The sequence below is a fragment of the Pinus tabuliformis genome, chromosome 1_1 (genome assembly GCF_031772625.1).
Source record: "Pinus tabuliformis cultivar Carrire ecotype Pingquan chromosome 1_1, CPIR1, whole genome shotgun sequence".
In the NCBI taxonomy this organism is placed as follows: domain Eukaryota; kingdom Viridiplantae; phylum Streptophyta; class Pinopsida; order Pinales; family Pinaceae; genus Pinus; species Pinus tabuliformis.
Window position 1 is genome coordinate 794703331 of NC_142297.1, and position 15062 is coordinate 794718392.

Here is a 15062-nt window from a genome sequence, read left to right on the forward strand (position 1 = left end):
GTGGCGAGAGAACACATAAACTTTTTCTCCAATATATTAATATTATAACCATGAATGAACTGAAACACATAAACATAGATAACAGCAACAACAAAAAAAAACATGAAACCATAAAAAGAAATCACACAAGGACACAAGGAAACAAGTGCTTTTGGTGGAAAACCCTTCACTAGGAAAAATATCAGTCTCTTGCTGCTACGCTACTCAATTTTTTTATTAAAATAGCTAAACAAATTTTACATGTATTAGCCACACCCATAGATAGAATACTTGACTTATTTCATAATATGTTGGTCCTTTTAAACATGAACTTGTTTCTCTCTCGAATCTATGGACTACCATCCGCTGAAGGCCACCCCAATCAATGATCCTCACCCAACTTCCATTGGACTATCCAAATCATGTTGGATGGATACACCTCTTCCCTCTATTGAATCCACCAAGTCACTGTATCAACACCTCTAAGACCTGTATCAACATCTCTGACTCCTATAGTGGCATATCCAACTCATGTAGTAGAAACATCATGTCATACAATTGCCTCCAACACTGATAGAGGCAACTCCAATACAAACAACCTCATCTTATCAGATGTAGCAGCAATCTAAAGTCTCCAAGACATGTATAAACATATGAAACATCTAGAGTAGCACTCCAACCTCTTGCAACAGCAATATCTCCAACCAACACAACATATCATACTCAAACCAACATCACATGTGGAATCTATCTCCAAATCAACTCCACTAGGTCTAGTCATAGGTATGTTGACATCAATGCAAACTAACAAGACCATCAAGCCAAACATCCATCACCAAGCACTCATCACACATCACACATGTATATGACCAGTATTATCTCCAACCTATTGACATCAATGATGACAATACAATGCCAACAAAATTACCTTCATACAAATATCTTGGATTTGATACTCATTATAAGCTCAATTAGAATATAATGTGGAAAAAGGGATAATAGAGGGTGGAAAGATCATTATGGGAATGAAAACAAGTGTAATTTAGCAAACCTTTGGTTGTGTGCTAAGAAAAAATCCTATTTGGTACTTTTGTCACTCCTATTATCTTATACAGATATGAATTCTAGGGATGTAGTATATATAGCGAATCTTGGAGGAGAGAGAAAATCCAAAGAATTTTATAGCTTATAATCTTAATATTAAAAGCAATAAACCCTATCCTATTCTCCTCATAAAAGTGAGCCCCTCCCCCATTGAGTGCATGGTCATGGTTAGGTATTTAATCTACAATAACAAGACAAACAACATGGATGACAAGAGGCTCCCCAAAATTGTGTCCATCTCCAACCATAACCACCAAGATCTTAAGTGAGGATGGCATCAAGACACCAATTATTGGTTAAATCATTGGAAAATATAGAAATACATCATCCCAACAGATACTAACCATCTAAAAAATATTATTACATTTAAAGATAAAGACAATTTGTAGTGTAATAAAGAATTGGAACATAAAAGGAAGTGAAAATACTACAAGAAGGTGTCAACCCTAATGTAGAAGAGCAAAAGTATCTTTGAGTTCTAACTAGCACAATGGAGAAAATAAACATTATTAAAATACAAACCAACTCCCATGAGATACATAGCAAAACTAGGCATTGGACATTACCAAAACATTATGGAATGAAAGAATTTATCATCTTTGTGACACTAAGAGGGTTGAATATGAAAGCCACATTCTACTACAGTGCCCTACATACACCCAAACTAGAACTCAATTTTGAAATATTTGTTACAACACTGACCTTCTTACCCTCTTAATTCATCAAAACTATGATAATCTTAGAACACTTGTCTTACTACTTTTTGAGCATGGAAATAAATACTCTAAAGGAGTAAGTAATATTTAGCTTTTTTAAGGTATGATAAATCAATTATAATTTGAATGAACATAAATCATCATGATTAAAATTATATTTTATAAAATATTTCTTTATTAATAAAATTTAACTTCAAATTAATAATTATGATGATGTTGATGATTACTGTCCACTGAGACCAAATTGGTCTATTAGACCTTAAGAAAGTAAGGGATTACTTGAAACTTTTTAGAATTTTATTTATGTGCTTGAAAACCATTAAGATAAGTGTTCCAAGATCACCATAGTTTTGTTGAGTTAAAAGGTTAGGAAGGTTGGTCATGTGACACATATTTTGAAATTGGAATCTAATCTCAATATATGCAAGACATTCTAGGAGAAAGTGTTTTTTATCTTCCACCTTGTCAGTGTCATAAAGGTAACAAACCCTTTCATCCCAATGAGTTCTGAGAATTGACCAATGCCTAGTTTTATTATGGAGCTCATTAGAATAAGTTCTTATTTTAACAAGATTAATTTTATTTTTTACACTCTTTAGAACAAAGATATACTTTTGATTCTCTAAAGTGGGGTTGATAACCTCCTTATAATATCGTAATTTTCTTTTTCCCTCCAATTTTTTATTGCACCATTTTCTACTTAAAGTTTGATGTGATAATATTTTTAATTATATCCTTAATTTGCAAAATGATCCCTTCCTTTATTATCTAAGGGTTGAGCCAAGACTCAAACCGTCACACCATCCCCTCTTGAGTCAGAAGATGGTGTTAGCCACAGTTTAAAGCAAGTTTAAGAAGTCTCTTATCTTCCATGTTATTTAAATTGTTCTTTTACATTATTTACTTGTCATAGTTGTGCTCTCAATTGTGGAAATGATTGCTTATATGCCGAGGATAGGATTGTAATATCCCTTAGTATACTTCATACAAAATACATAGAGTTAGAAAATTTTACGAGTTTTACCAGCATGTAATTTTCCCAGTGACTTATCCCATAATCCTTAACTAATAATCAAATGGTATAGTCATAATCCTTAAGGAAAGTAACCTTAGAAAAAGAATAGTAAATCACATAAATCAATAACCATTAATACAACTTGCTAACATAATGCTTTCTACTGCAACTTTGCATCATAACATTTTTCATTTAATCAGGCTTGTTAATAACACATTGAATGATATAAGTTTCAACATCATGCAAGGTAGCAATATCATCAAGTTAAACAAACACATAAATGGACACCGATATACCCTCGAAACCCCGAAGGGAAAAAAAAACAAACGTTTATTTTATTAAACATTTTGTGAGGGAGTTCATCGTGTACTCGATGGAAACAAGGGATTATTTTTTCAATTGTTGTTCACGGTCACTGAATGGATGTTACATCCACGGTAATAATCCAGGCAAATCCACTCGAAGGGATCTACCCATCGACTTATCTGGTCGGGCTTAATCCCAAAGGGGTCAAGGATATTTGACCATGTGACCTCTCAATTGGCAAGGTACTTAGAAACAGGAACTCGACCAATTGAGCTATCTTTTGGGGCTTCAACAAGGGATTCTATCCCTTGTCCATTGTTGAATTTTTATAAAAGGAACATAATATTTAATTCAAGCATAATTAACTAGAAGCAATTACATTAAACAAGATGTCATGTTTCTCAACCACATTACCTAACAGTTCTTCGTGCACAATGTCTTCGTGGCATGGTTGTTTCATGTGGTAAGTTACCTCTTATAAACTACATTGATGATCTTTCACTCTACATGTAACATTAGTTATGTATAATGACCTCATTATTTTCCATAGTATTAGTTAAAATCTATCTTTCAATTGTTGGAAAAGAGTTTAGTTTAGAAATACTACATTTTTTTGTGAAGGTCATGATTCTTTTCTACAACACTATCATCAATAAACCCTAACATCATGAATATCAAAACCCAAAAAATTATGACCTTTTTCATCATATTCAATCTTTACTGGTTCACATTTCTATGTCAGAACCATTAATAATCTTCTATGCATTATACCTCTTTTCAAGAAAACACTTTCTTGCACATGTAAAAGTAAAAGTCATCTCCATAACTAATCTCTTACTTTTACATGCATAACCATAACTATTTAATACTTACAATACCTTAAATATTATATGCAAAACTATATTTTTAATGCATTTAATCCAAATGAAAAGATATGGAAATATATTTGCACAACCATGGTATTGTTTTCTAGTCATTCTTCTTGTTGCAAAACCATGGGTAATATTCTACTTGTTTCTTCTACTACAAAACCAATCTTGTTATTACCATTGCAATAACATAAATTAATAACATAAAATACAGGTAATACTTTTATCTTTATTCCCAAAATATAATACAAGTGCACACATTTATAAGTGTGTATCTATTTTTCCCATATTTCACATGTGTATAAATTATAAAAACATGCTTATTCATCCTCTATTTCACATGCATTAAATAAATCCTTAAAAATTATAAAAACATGTCTTTTCATTCATAGTTCACATGCATGCATACAATTATAAAAGCCTGATTATTTATGGTTGAAAATGCAAAGTCCTATGCATTAATAAAACCATATTTATATTATTTCTATGAATACAAAATTAGATGCATTAACCATTGCAAGTCACGACTATTTTAATATCACAAATGCATTGGCCATTGCTAGAGGTTAATGATTATCAAATTATTGTTGCATTAACTTATTGGAAATGTATTTACCATTGTGAAACCACACTTTTATATATATAGATTTATAAAGTACTCTTTTGGTGACCATTTCTTGTGTTGAATTGTGTAAGGAATTCTATATTTTGTAGACTCTTACTTGCTCTAATTGCATGTATAATTTAATAGTAGGAATCAAGTAATTTTTGTTTTCTCTTACTTGTTTTATTTTAATTAACTTTAATTCCATATAAGACACCACCCAATTTACATAGTTCTTTATTAATTGAAAACAAACAAACTCATAGTTCTTTATTAATTGAAAACAAACAAAGTTAATCAATTTACTCAATTTCTTTGCATTTTGCATATAGATCGCCTAAGTTTCACAGAGCCGTTGGTCGAGCGTGATGCAACATATATAATAGTGGCATTGCCCTTTCCTGGTGGTCGAGAAAACGAGATTGGTACATTATCTCCCTACTGGGCCTAAAGTACAGTTTGCAAAAAGGAATAAGGTTGATTCAGAGGGGATTTACACTGATAATGGTAGATTTGGAACTAGTTACATTGATTTTTTAGTGAGTCTGCTAACATAAAATCCATGATAGAGTGAGTTGCTAATGGAATGTGATATTTGCACTTTGCTCGCGCCTATAGGTGTCTGTTTTCATGTTAATGATGACAAACTCGTGTTATTTGTTGGAATTGTATCGATGACATTTTGGACCATCCTAAAATCACTCATATTCGTCTTCTTATCAATAAGTGAAAGTATGAAGATGGGTTACACTTTTGGGCCAAATGTGGAGATGAAATTTCAAGTTTTTCCTCTTTTATCAAATTGCACCTCTCAAAATTCATATAAGCTTTGTGAATTTTGATTCAGAGTAAAAAGACAATGTGTGGAGCATTATGTTGTTGTCCTTATGATATTTTTTGCAAAGGATTATGTTGTTGTCTTAATGATATTTTTGCAAAAAATTGAGTGTCCTATAATCTCTCAATTTTTCATTAAATGCAATATATGTCCTTGCAAAAAATTATGTTGTTGTTGTTGGAGTCACGATTGCCATTACGCCAAAACCCATAGGTATTAGTAAACAAACACATCGCTAGATTTAAGCACATTCCACGAAACACATGGGGAGCGTTGGATTATCCTTCTACATCGCCATTAATGGGGAGCGCAACAATCTCCCCCCCAACGCGATCTAGGTGTGTTTCGAACTCGAGACCTTTGGCTCTGATACCACTTGTTGGAGTCACGATTGTCGTTACACCAAAACCCGTAGGTGTTAGTAAACAGACACATCGCTAGATTTAAGCACATGCCACGAAACACATGGGGAGCGTTGACCTTCTACACTGCCATTAATGGGGAGCCAACAATCTCCCCCCCCCAACGCGAGCCCAGTGTGTTTTGAACTCGAGACCTCTGGCTCTAATACCACTTGTTGGAGTCACGGTTGCTGTTACACCAAAATCTGCAGGTATTAGTAAATAGACACATTGCTAGATTTAAGCACATTGCACGAAACACATGGGGAGCGTTGGATTATCCTTCTACACCGCCATTAACGAGGAGCACAACAGTTGTTCTAATGATATTTTTGCAATTTTTTATTTTTTTTTCCATTAAATGCAATATATGTCGTTGAAAATTTTAGCAAAGCATAAGTTAGTTTAAAATGCGTAATTTAAAAAAATATATATATATATATATATATGAGCATGATCTACATAGAGAAAACTAAGTTTTTTGTTATTTTTTTTTTAATGAAAAATTATATTTAAATTGGAGAAGTAATATTTGAATTGCATTTTGGAGACATATGTGTTTATGTAAGATTTTTTTCAACTCTTTAAATAAATTGAAAAACTAAGAGTACTCTTTTGAAGAGAACTCGTAAACGAAGATAGTGGTATTTGAAATTTTGTTGTTGTGTATATTTTATGTTATTGATTTTTTATTCAACCGCTAGAGTGGTCCAAAATAAATTCAAGTGTTATGTTTAAAAAAAATTAGATTATGAATTCAAAAGTGTCTAATTCATATGCCATTAGATTGAGAGTTCTTTCATAAATACAACATGATCAACTCTGTCGTGCTCAAACTGTAATTTTTAGGACTTTTACCAAAAAACTATTACCCAACTCCATGCTTTGACCTCTATTGTAATTGCATGTGCATTCTTAGGCTTTGCAAAAATCTCCCTTAGTTTTTGAGACCAATTGCTGAAGAATTCCGTAGAATTCTTCTCCCAATTTTTGTGTTGTTAACATTTGCAAGAAATTAAGAGTTTCACGAATGAATGGATCATCTAGGATTTCGTAGAACGAAGACTATTTATTGATGTTCACACTGAATTCTAGGCCTGCAAACATTGGTAAAAGTAGATCCAAAACGGAGTTGTCTATAATGCGACTTTTTGAGATTCCGGTGACGGAATCCGGCGGAAGAAATTGAGATGAAATCATGATTTGTTGCAGTTAAAATGGTTTTTTAACTGCATATTTGGATTCAGCACCCTGAAGAACCCCTAGGACGCTTTCATTGTGCAGAAACTAGTTATCAAACTTGGATTTCAATAAATTATTGCCGGATTTTCACCGGAAAAAATCGCCGGAAAGGCTTTCAAAAAGTCGCGTTAAAGACTACGGCTTCCAAAACTCACAACTATTTCTTGGGCACCAACCATTTTAGAACACATCGTTATATTAATCATTAATATTTCCTTACTAAAGTTATTATGTTTAATTTGGTTCTTGGGATATTACAAAATATCCCAAGGATGAAGTATATTCCTTTTAATTTTGGTAGTGTAAGTTATAAAAAAAATTTAGATTTGTTTTATCTTTCTCCGTGACTCTTTACCCATAGTACAGTCTCAAATTTTACATCAATATAAAATAATAAAAATATCAAAAAAAAAAGATTTTTTTCCTTATTCCAAATAAAAATTTATTGATTTATAATTAATCTCAAACTCATAAAAACTTTCCAATCTCCTTTATTTTTTTTAAATACCATTATATTAATTAAACTCGTAATAAATATTGATTTTAAACATTTTATATAAATTTTTTTTTCAAATTATTATTTTCGTATACATTTTTATTTATTTATTTATTATTATTCTTTTATAAATCCATTTTTATAATTGTTCTATTTTAAATACTTAAATTTATAAGACTAACATAAATAATGCCCATTAATCATGGGCAAAGATATAACGACCAATATATATTTTTGGATTCAGAGATGTACAGGAAGTCACTATGTAATATTGATTGTTTTTTATTTATTTCAATTAATTTAAAATTATCTAGATTTTATTTTATATTAAAAATAAACTAAAAGATATTATTAATTATCATATTTTATTAAATCAATTAGCTTTAATGTTTTTAAAAATTCTAGACTGGTCTACAGTAATAAAGTGAATTTTTTTCACTTTACTTTTGGATGCCCCTCTGCATCATCTTCCGTCCTCCACCCCTTCCGTCCTGCTCTACGGGACACGTGGCGTTCGGCACCGTACTCACGCGGAAAGTATGGGATGCTCTGGTCGACAAGGAAAAAATGAGACGACACTACATCACACGGTATTGGAGGGTATAGAAAACCAAGGAAAATCGAGACGATCTTCGTATTCGATCACAGGCGTGGCCCCTAAACAACGCGGCCCGACACATCATAACACTGTTCAACGCGCAAATTACGGACTTGTGGTTTCCAGGTCACGGTGTGTCCGAGAAGATCCAAAGCCACACCGACCCCTTGCTTTTTGTTTTCTACCATCTGAAAGTCTTTGGTGCTTCAAACTTCCCATCGCTCTGCCTGCCCATCATCTGCTTCATTGTTACTATTACTCCTGCTTCAAACTTCCTTTCGATCTGCCTGCCCATCCTCTGGTTGCTTATTATCATTACTTACCTCTATTCTTCTTCTTGTTCCAATGGCACACAACACAACCGCCTCTACTTCTACATCTAATTCATCCGCGCCCAACTGCTTCCAGATATTTATAAATCACCGCGGCTGCGATGTCAAGAAAACCTTTGCCGCACATCTTTACCGGCAGCTTACTAATTCCCATGGATTGCGAGTGTTTCTTGACCGGCCAGAGTTAGAGGCTGGAAAAAGAATTATTTCTCAAATCGAGGAGGCTATCCAAGGGGCCTCTGTCCAGATTGCCATTTTCTCAGAAAATTATGCGAATTCGAAATGGTGATTGCCATTTTCTCAGAAAATTATGCGAATTCGAAATGGTGTTTGGATGGGAGTAGTCTACGGAGGCTGTAGAATGGCCCCTTTTCCGGCATCGGCTGGAAAATCGTCCGGCTCCGGCGATCGGTAAACTCTCCACCCTCCACCACCATCTCCCCGCTCCGCCACCACCTTTCTCCGTCACCCTCCCTGACCGCCCTGACATCCCTGACCGATCGCCTGACATCCTGCGGCGAGTAATGAGCTGGAATTCGGAGAATTCATGCGGGGAGTAATTTCCACCCGCGCCCATTCAAAATTTCCTCCATTCGAAATTTCCACGCGCGCCCATTCAAGCTCTGATGCTCTGCGCTTTCGCTACGGCAAGAGGGATACGCTTTCCTCCAGGGAGGTGCAGACTGCTGTTAAACTTGTTCTTCCGGGTGAGCTCGCTAAGCATGCCGTCTCTGAGGGCACGAAGGCTGTTACCAAATTCACCTCTACCTGAGCCGAGTTCTTTTCCTCTGTAAATATTTTGTCACGGTGTCTCTTGACACCACCTTTTCTTGCAGAATTTGGGCCCTTCTTCTCCTTGATCTGTTGATTAGGGTTTTCCTTGCTATTTTGGGGGAAATATTTCTTCGATTGTTCAGCTTTTGGTAAAAGGTTGTATTCTGCTTCTTTTTAAAGTGTTCTATATTCTGGCTTGAGGCAAATGCTGTATCCAATGCATAGCATGTCTTAAGATTCATCGTCGCTGTTGTTTATAAGTTGCAGAGGCCTGCTGTAAAACAGTCGTTAAGGTTCAATGCTACGTGTGATCAAAGTTTGGTTGGGTTTGGCCTGGAGCACACTAGGTACATGATGGCTTTGTTTCTTTTTTATTCTGTGTTTGTATTTTGATCTATATTATTATGTGTTTTGTCTTTTAATCTATATTATGGGAATTTTTTAGTATTGAATTGGTTATAGATTTGATTGTTGATTTTTTTAGGATTAGGTCATATAATTCTTGAGTAGACTATGTATGTGATGGCTCCGTGTTTTTTTTTTTTTTTTTTTTTTGGGTATTCTGTGTTATGTTTGTAAATATTTGGGTATTAAGAGTTAATTAAGGTATGCATTGGCTGGTTCTGTTCTGTATTGTGAGATTTCTTCAGTGTTGAATTGGTTATAGATTTGAATATCTCGATTTTCTTATGATTACTCTTTATAATTCTTGGGATTAAATGATGCAAAATATTTAAGAGGGTATTGATCTAAGAGGGGCAGATGAGATTGAGTTGTTATAAGAGGTTTCAGTTTTTTATTTTGTTCCCTGAGCTTAAGACTGTAATTGGTTTTGAATAGCAATGGGTATGCCGTTGTGTGCAGAAGGTTTTAGTTTTTGATTGTCTCAGGAGGTAGAGACATAAAGCTGCTTGATTGGTTTATTGGTTTGGGTGTGCTCTTTTTAAGTGTCAAGAGGCTTCTTTCATTTCGTTTCAGGAGAAATTGCTTGTTTGATTCGTTGTCCAGAGGATTTATAATTGGTTTTTAATGGTATTATGTATGCAAGTGTTCATGTGAAACAGTACTGGTTTTCTTGCTCTTGGGGATTCTTACTAAATGTTTCTGCAAATGCAGCTGTATTCTCGTCGCTTACCTAGCAACTATTTTAAAACGGAATGAAAAATGCCATTAACAACATGCTTTTTCTATGTTAGTTTGATTAATGCATTGTTCTACGTAACAAAATGGAAACTGTTTTTATTTGTACAATTCAAATGCTATTGGCTACATCTTAACAACATAAGTAAGAAATCCAGAGACTACGACATTCACAGGTAGTTACGCTAGTTTACGACATTCATGCACAGTCATGTAATGTGGCATGGTTATTCCATTCTGTCTGTTTTCTGTAGTTTGGAAAACACTTCTTGGTGTTTTTAGACTTTCAAAGATGTGATGTCTATGGATTTGGGGTGTTGCTGTTAGAACTTGTTACAGGCAGAAGGCCAGTTGAATACATGGAGGATGATGTTGTGATCTTATGTGACAATGTGCGGTCATTGCTAGATGAAGGGAAGGCACTGACTTGTGTGGATTCGAGTTTATCTGAATACCCAGAGGATGAGGTTATTCCTGTGATCAAGTTAGGATTGATTTGCACTTCACAAGTACCTTCAAACAGGCCATCCATGTCAGAGGTGGTACACATACTGGAGCTCATTAGATCACCGATGGAAAGTAGAGAGACTCCTTGAAGGGGAGTCGAAGCTTTCCTTCAAAATAAAGTTTTCTCAAATTATGCTATAGGGGAATGTGAGCGACACTGCTGAAGAGGAGTTCAGTTATTCAACCCTCAATCTGAAAGCGTCCTGACATGAGTTTTGAATCTTTTTGCTTTACTGAACTTTTGTTTATGCTTGCAGCCTTTAAAAGACTTGGGAACCAATTTTAAAACTCGATTGAGGGAGAAAGTCCTTTTCACCAGTGCCAACTTCCATTCTTCTTCTCTGGGAAACCTTGAGATAAATTCCCTGCATTTATTTGATTATTATCATTGGCAGGTTCTACCATTGTGCCAGATGATATGATATCATATATAAATTTTCATTGAATGTTTCCAATAGAATCCTGTTATAAACAGAGGGCTTTTTTTAGAATTCTGTTTATAACTGTGTCTGTTGGAATATATAGCATCTTTTTCTCTGTTTTGTTTTTACCCTGTGGTAAAATGGTATAGTGAGGACTACATTTCCATGTAAGAACAGACTATTATTACAGGTATTCTCAATATCAAGATTTGGCATGCCACGCTGTTTTTTTGTATGGGTGTTTTAATCATTATTACAAGGTTTTAAAAGCCAACGAAAGGATTAAAATTGTCTCCAGTATGGCATCTCAAGTATCTCAGTTTTATGCTTTCTGCTTTGCGATATCGGTTATTGTTTTTGAGTCACTATTCTGGCAACCTCATGGTTATCTACTATCTGTGAATTGATGTTGATCTTGTATGATTGATTATGAAATGCTAAAATTTTCATGGAAAAAGACAAGTTTTTCAATCTTTAAGCTTTTATATATGACATTTCCAAGGTTGAAATCAAGCTACATGAGTTCTTAATGTTTTGTTATTTATAGTGATTTATGTCTTTTTATTGGACATAATAAGAGGGAAAATTGTCACACAATTTGAATGCAACAATCTTCATTGCACAAGTTTCTCTTTTCATGATTAAGGAAAATGTGGAGTTTGTTGACCGAGAGGCTCAAGAACATATATGAACCCCCAAATTATCAACGAGGGAGAGGCATACCTCCTAAGAGGTATGTTGATTATGTTGCAATGGTTTCCTCCATCCGTGAACTTCAATTGTTAAATAGAAAAGTGTGATGCTTTGATTCAAACATGTTGAAATTAATTCCATGATTGTAACTAATGGGGGCATTATGAAGTACAAAGCTAAAAGGTATTCCAAAGTCTTGAATTGAAAGAGTTTCCTGGAAGATACTCTTGCTTTTTTACTATAAAAATAGAAACAACCTTCATTAATTAATAAAAACAGACTTGGAGATACTCTTCCTTCTCAAGTCTCTAGAATTGAGACTTGAGTTACTCTACTTCAAATTGATTCAACAACTTCTAGAATTGAGACTTGAGTTACTCTACTTCAAATTGATTCAACAACTTGAAGATTTAGGGTACATAAGAAGTATTTTCATGTTGATAGATTGGTTGTTGATAGATTAATGATTGCCATATTTTATCCCAGATAAAACAAACCAGAGTGGAAATAAATGGTAATTTTTTTAAATCATTATATACTTATTTTTAATTTATAATATAAAATTTAATTATAATTTGATTATTTTTTACAAATAAATAAATCAACTTTAACCATATGCAGGATATCACAAATTTTGAATATACCATAAAATAAAATAGGTATTTTGATATTTAACATCCCATGTAAGTTTCAGAGAGATAATACAAGTATAAATGAGTATAATACAAGTATATTATACTCGAGAGTTTACTCATAAATTTATATATGACTGCAAAGAGTAATGCGTTTACCGCCATTTTATGTTCTAGATTGTAGTTTTTAAAGCTAGAGCTGAAATTATGAAAAACGTCATAAAATTTTAAGAATTTAATTTCAGAAGATTCTAAAAACAATTTAATCGTACAGAAATTGAAAGTTTCAGTAATGAACGACTCAAAGTAAGTAATGTTTCAAACCCAATAAAGAACTCTCATTTAAAAACACGAGTTTTGAAAGTCTAAAAACACCAAGAAGTGTTTTCCAAACTACAGAAAACAGACAGAATGGAATAACCATGCCACATTACATGACTGTGCATGAATGTCGTAAACTAGCGTAACTACCTGTGAATGTCGTAGTCTCTGGATTTCTTACTTATGTTGTTAAGATGTAGCCAATAGCATTTGAATTGTACAAATAAAAACAGTTTCCATTTTGTTACGTAGAACAATGCATTAATCAAACTAACAGAGAAAAAGCATGTTGTTAATGGCATTTTTCATTCCGTTTTAAAATAGTTGCTAGGTAAGCGACGAGAATACAGCTGCATTTGCAGAAACATTTAGTAAGAATCCCCAAGAGCAAGAAAACCAGTACTGTTTCACATGAACACTTGCATACATAATACCATTAAAAACCAATTATAAATCCTCTGGACAACGAATCAAACAAGCAATTTCTCCTGAAACGAAATGAAAGAAGCCTCTTGACACTTAAAAAGAGCACACCCAAACCAATAAACCAATCAAGCAGCTTTATGTCTCTACCTCCTGAGACAATCAAAAACTAAAACCTTCTGCACACAACGGCATACCCATTGCTATTCAAAACCAATTACAGTCTTAAGCTCATGCAACAAAATAAAAAACTGAAACCTCTTATAACAACTCAATCTCATCTGCCCCTCTTAGATCAATACCCTCTTAAATATTTTGCATCATTTAATCCCAAGAATTATAAAGAGTAATCATAAGAAAATCGAGATATTCAAATCTATAACCAATTCAACACTGAAGAAATCTCACAATACAGAACAGAACCAGCCAATGCATACCTTAATTAACTTTTAATACCCAAATATTTACAAACATAACACAGAATACCCTCCCCCCCACAAAAAAAAAAAAACACACGGAGCTATCACATACATAGTAATAATATAGATCAAAATACAAACACAGAATAAAAAAGAAACAGAGCCATCATGTACCTAGTGTGCTCCAGGCCAAACCCAACCAAACTTTGATCACACATAGCATTGAACCTTAACGACTGTTTTACAGCAGGCCTCTGCAACTTATAAACAACAGCGACGATGAATCTTAAGACATGTTATGCATTGGATACAGCATTTGCCTCAAGCCAGAATATAGAACACTTTAAAAAGAAGCAGAATACAACCTTTTACCAAAAGCTGAACAATCGAAGAAATATTTCCCCCAAAATAGCAAGGAAAACCCTAATCAACAGATCAAGGAGAAGAAGGGCCCAAATTCTGCAAGAAAAGGTGGTGTCAAGAGACACCGTGACAAAATATTTACAGAGTAAAAGAACTCGGCTCAGGTAGAGGTGAATTTGGTAACAGCCTTCGTGCCCTCAGAGACGGCATGCTTAGCGAGCTCACCCGGAAGAACAAGTTTAACAGCAGTCTGCACCTCCCTGGAGGAAAGCGTATCCCTCTTGCCGTAGCGAAAGCGCAGAGCATCAGAGCTTGAATGGGCGCGCGTGGAAATTTCGAATGGAGGAAATTTTGAATGGGCGCGGGTGGAAATTACTCCCCGCATGAATTCTCCGAATTCCAGCTCATTACTCGCCGCAGGATGTCAGGCGATCGGTCAGGGATGTCAGGGCGGGTGACGGAGAAAGGTGGTGGCGGAGCGGGGAGATGGTGGTGGAGGGTGGAGAGTTTACCGATCGCCGGAGCCGGACGATTTTCCAGCCGATGCCGGAAAAGGGGCCATTCTACAGCCTCCGTAGACTACTCCGTTTGGATGAGCTTCGGCTCATGGTAGACTCAGAGACGCGCGGGGCTACCATTCTACCTGTATTTTACAATATTAAACCTTCCGATCTCCGGTGGGCGGACGCAGCTCAACAAGGACCGTACGCTCAAGCCCTGCTCAAACATGAAGAAAAGGGGCGATACGACCACCGAAGAATTCAAGGTTGGAGAGAGGCTCTTTCTCACGTTGCAAATATAAGCGGCTTTGAATTGGAGGCGTGTAATGGGTAAGTATCTTCGACACTCTTACAATTCTTGTCTTCGT

The 15062-nt window shown here is 34.8% G+C and overlaps 1 protein-coding gene across 1 annotated transcript in view; it reads left to right on the forward strand.

The window, feature by feature from the left end:
• The first annotated feature begins 8217 nt into the window (after positions 1 to 8217).
• LOC149216390 (uncharacterized) overlaps positions 8218 to 15062 on the forward strand; it is a 31558-nt gene continuing 24713 nt past the window's right edge. The window contains 5 exon segments of the mRNA XM_089389935.1: positions 8218 to 8785; positions 10323 to 10392; positions 10669 to 10956; positions 11179 to 11316; positions 14585 to 15024. Coding sequence (XP_089246061.1) covers positions 8514 to 8785; positions 10323 to 10392; positions 10669 to 10956; positions 11179 to 11316; positions 14585 to 15024 — 1208 coding nt within the window. The 5' untranslated portion in view covers positions 8218 to 8513.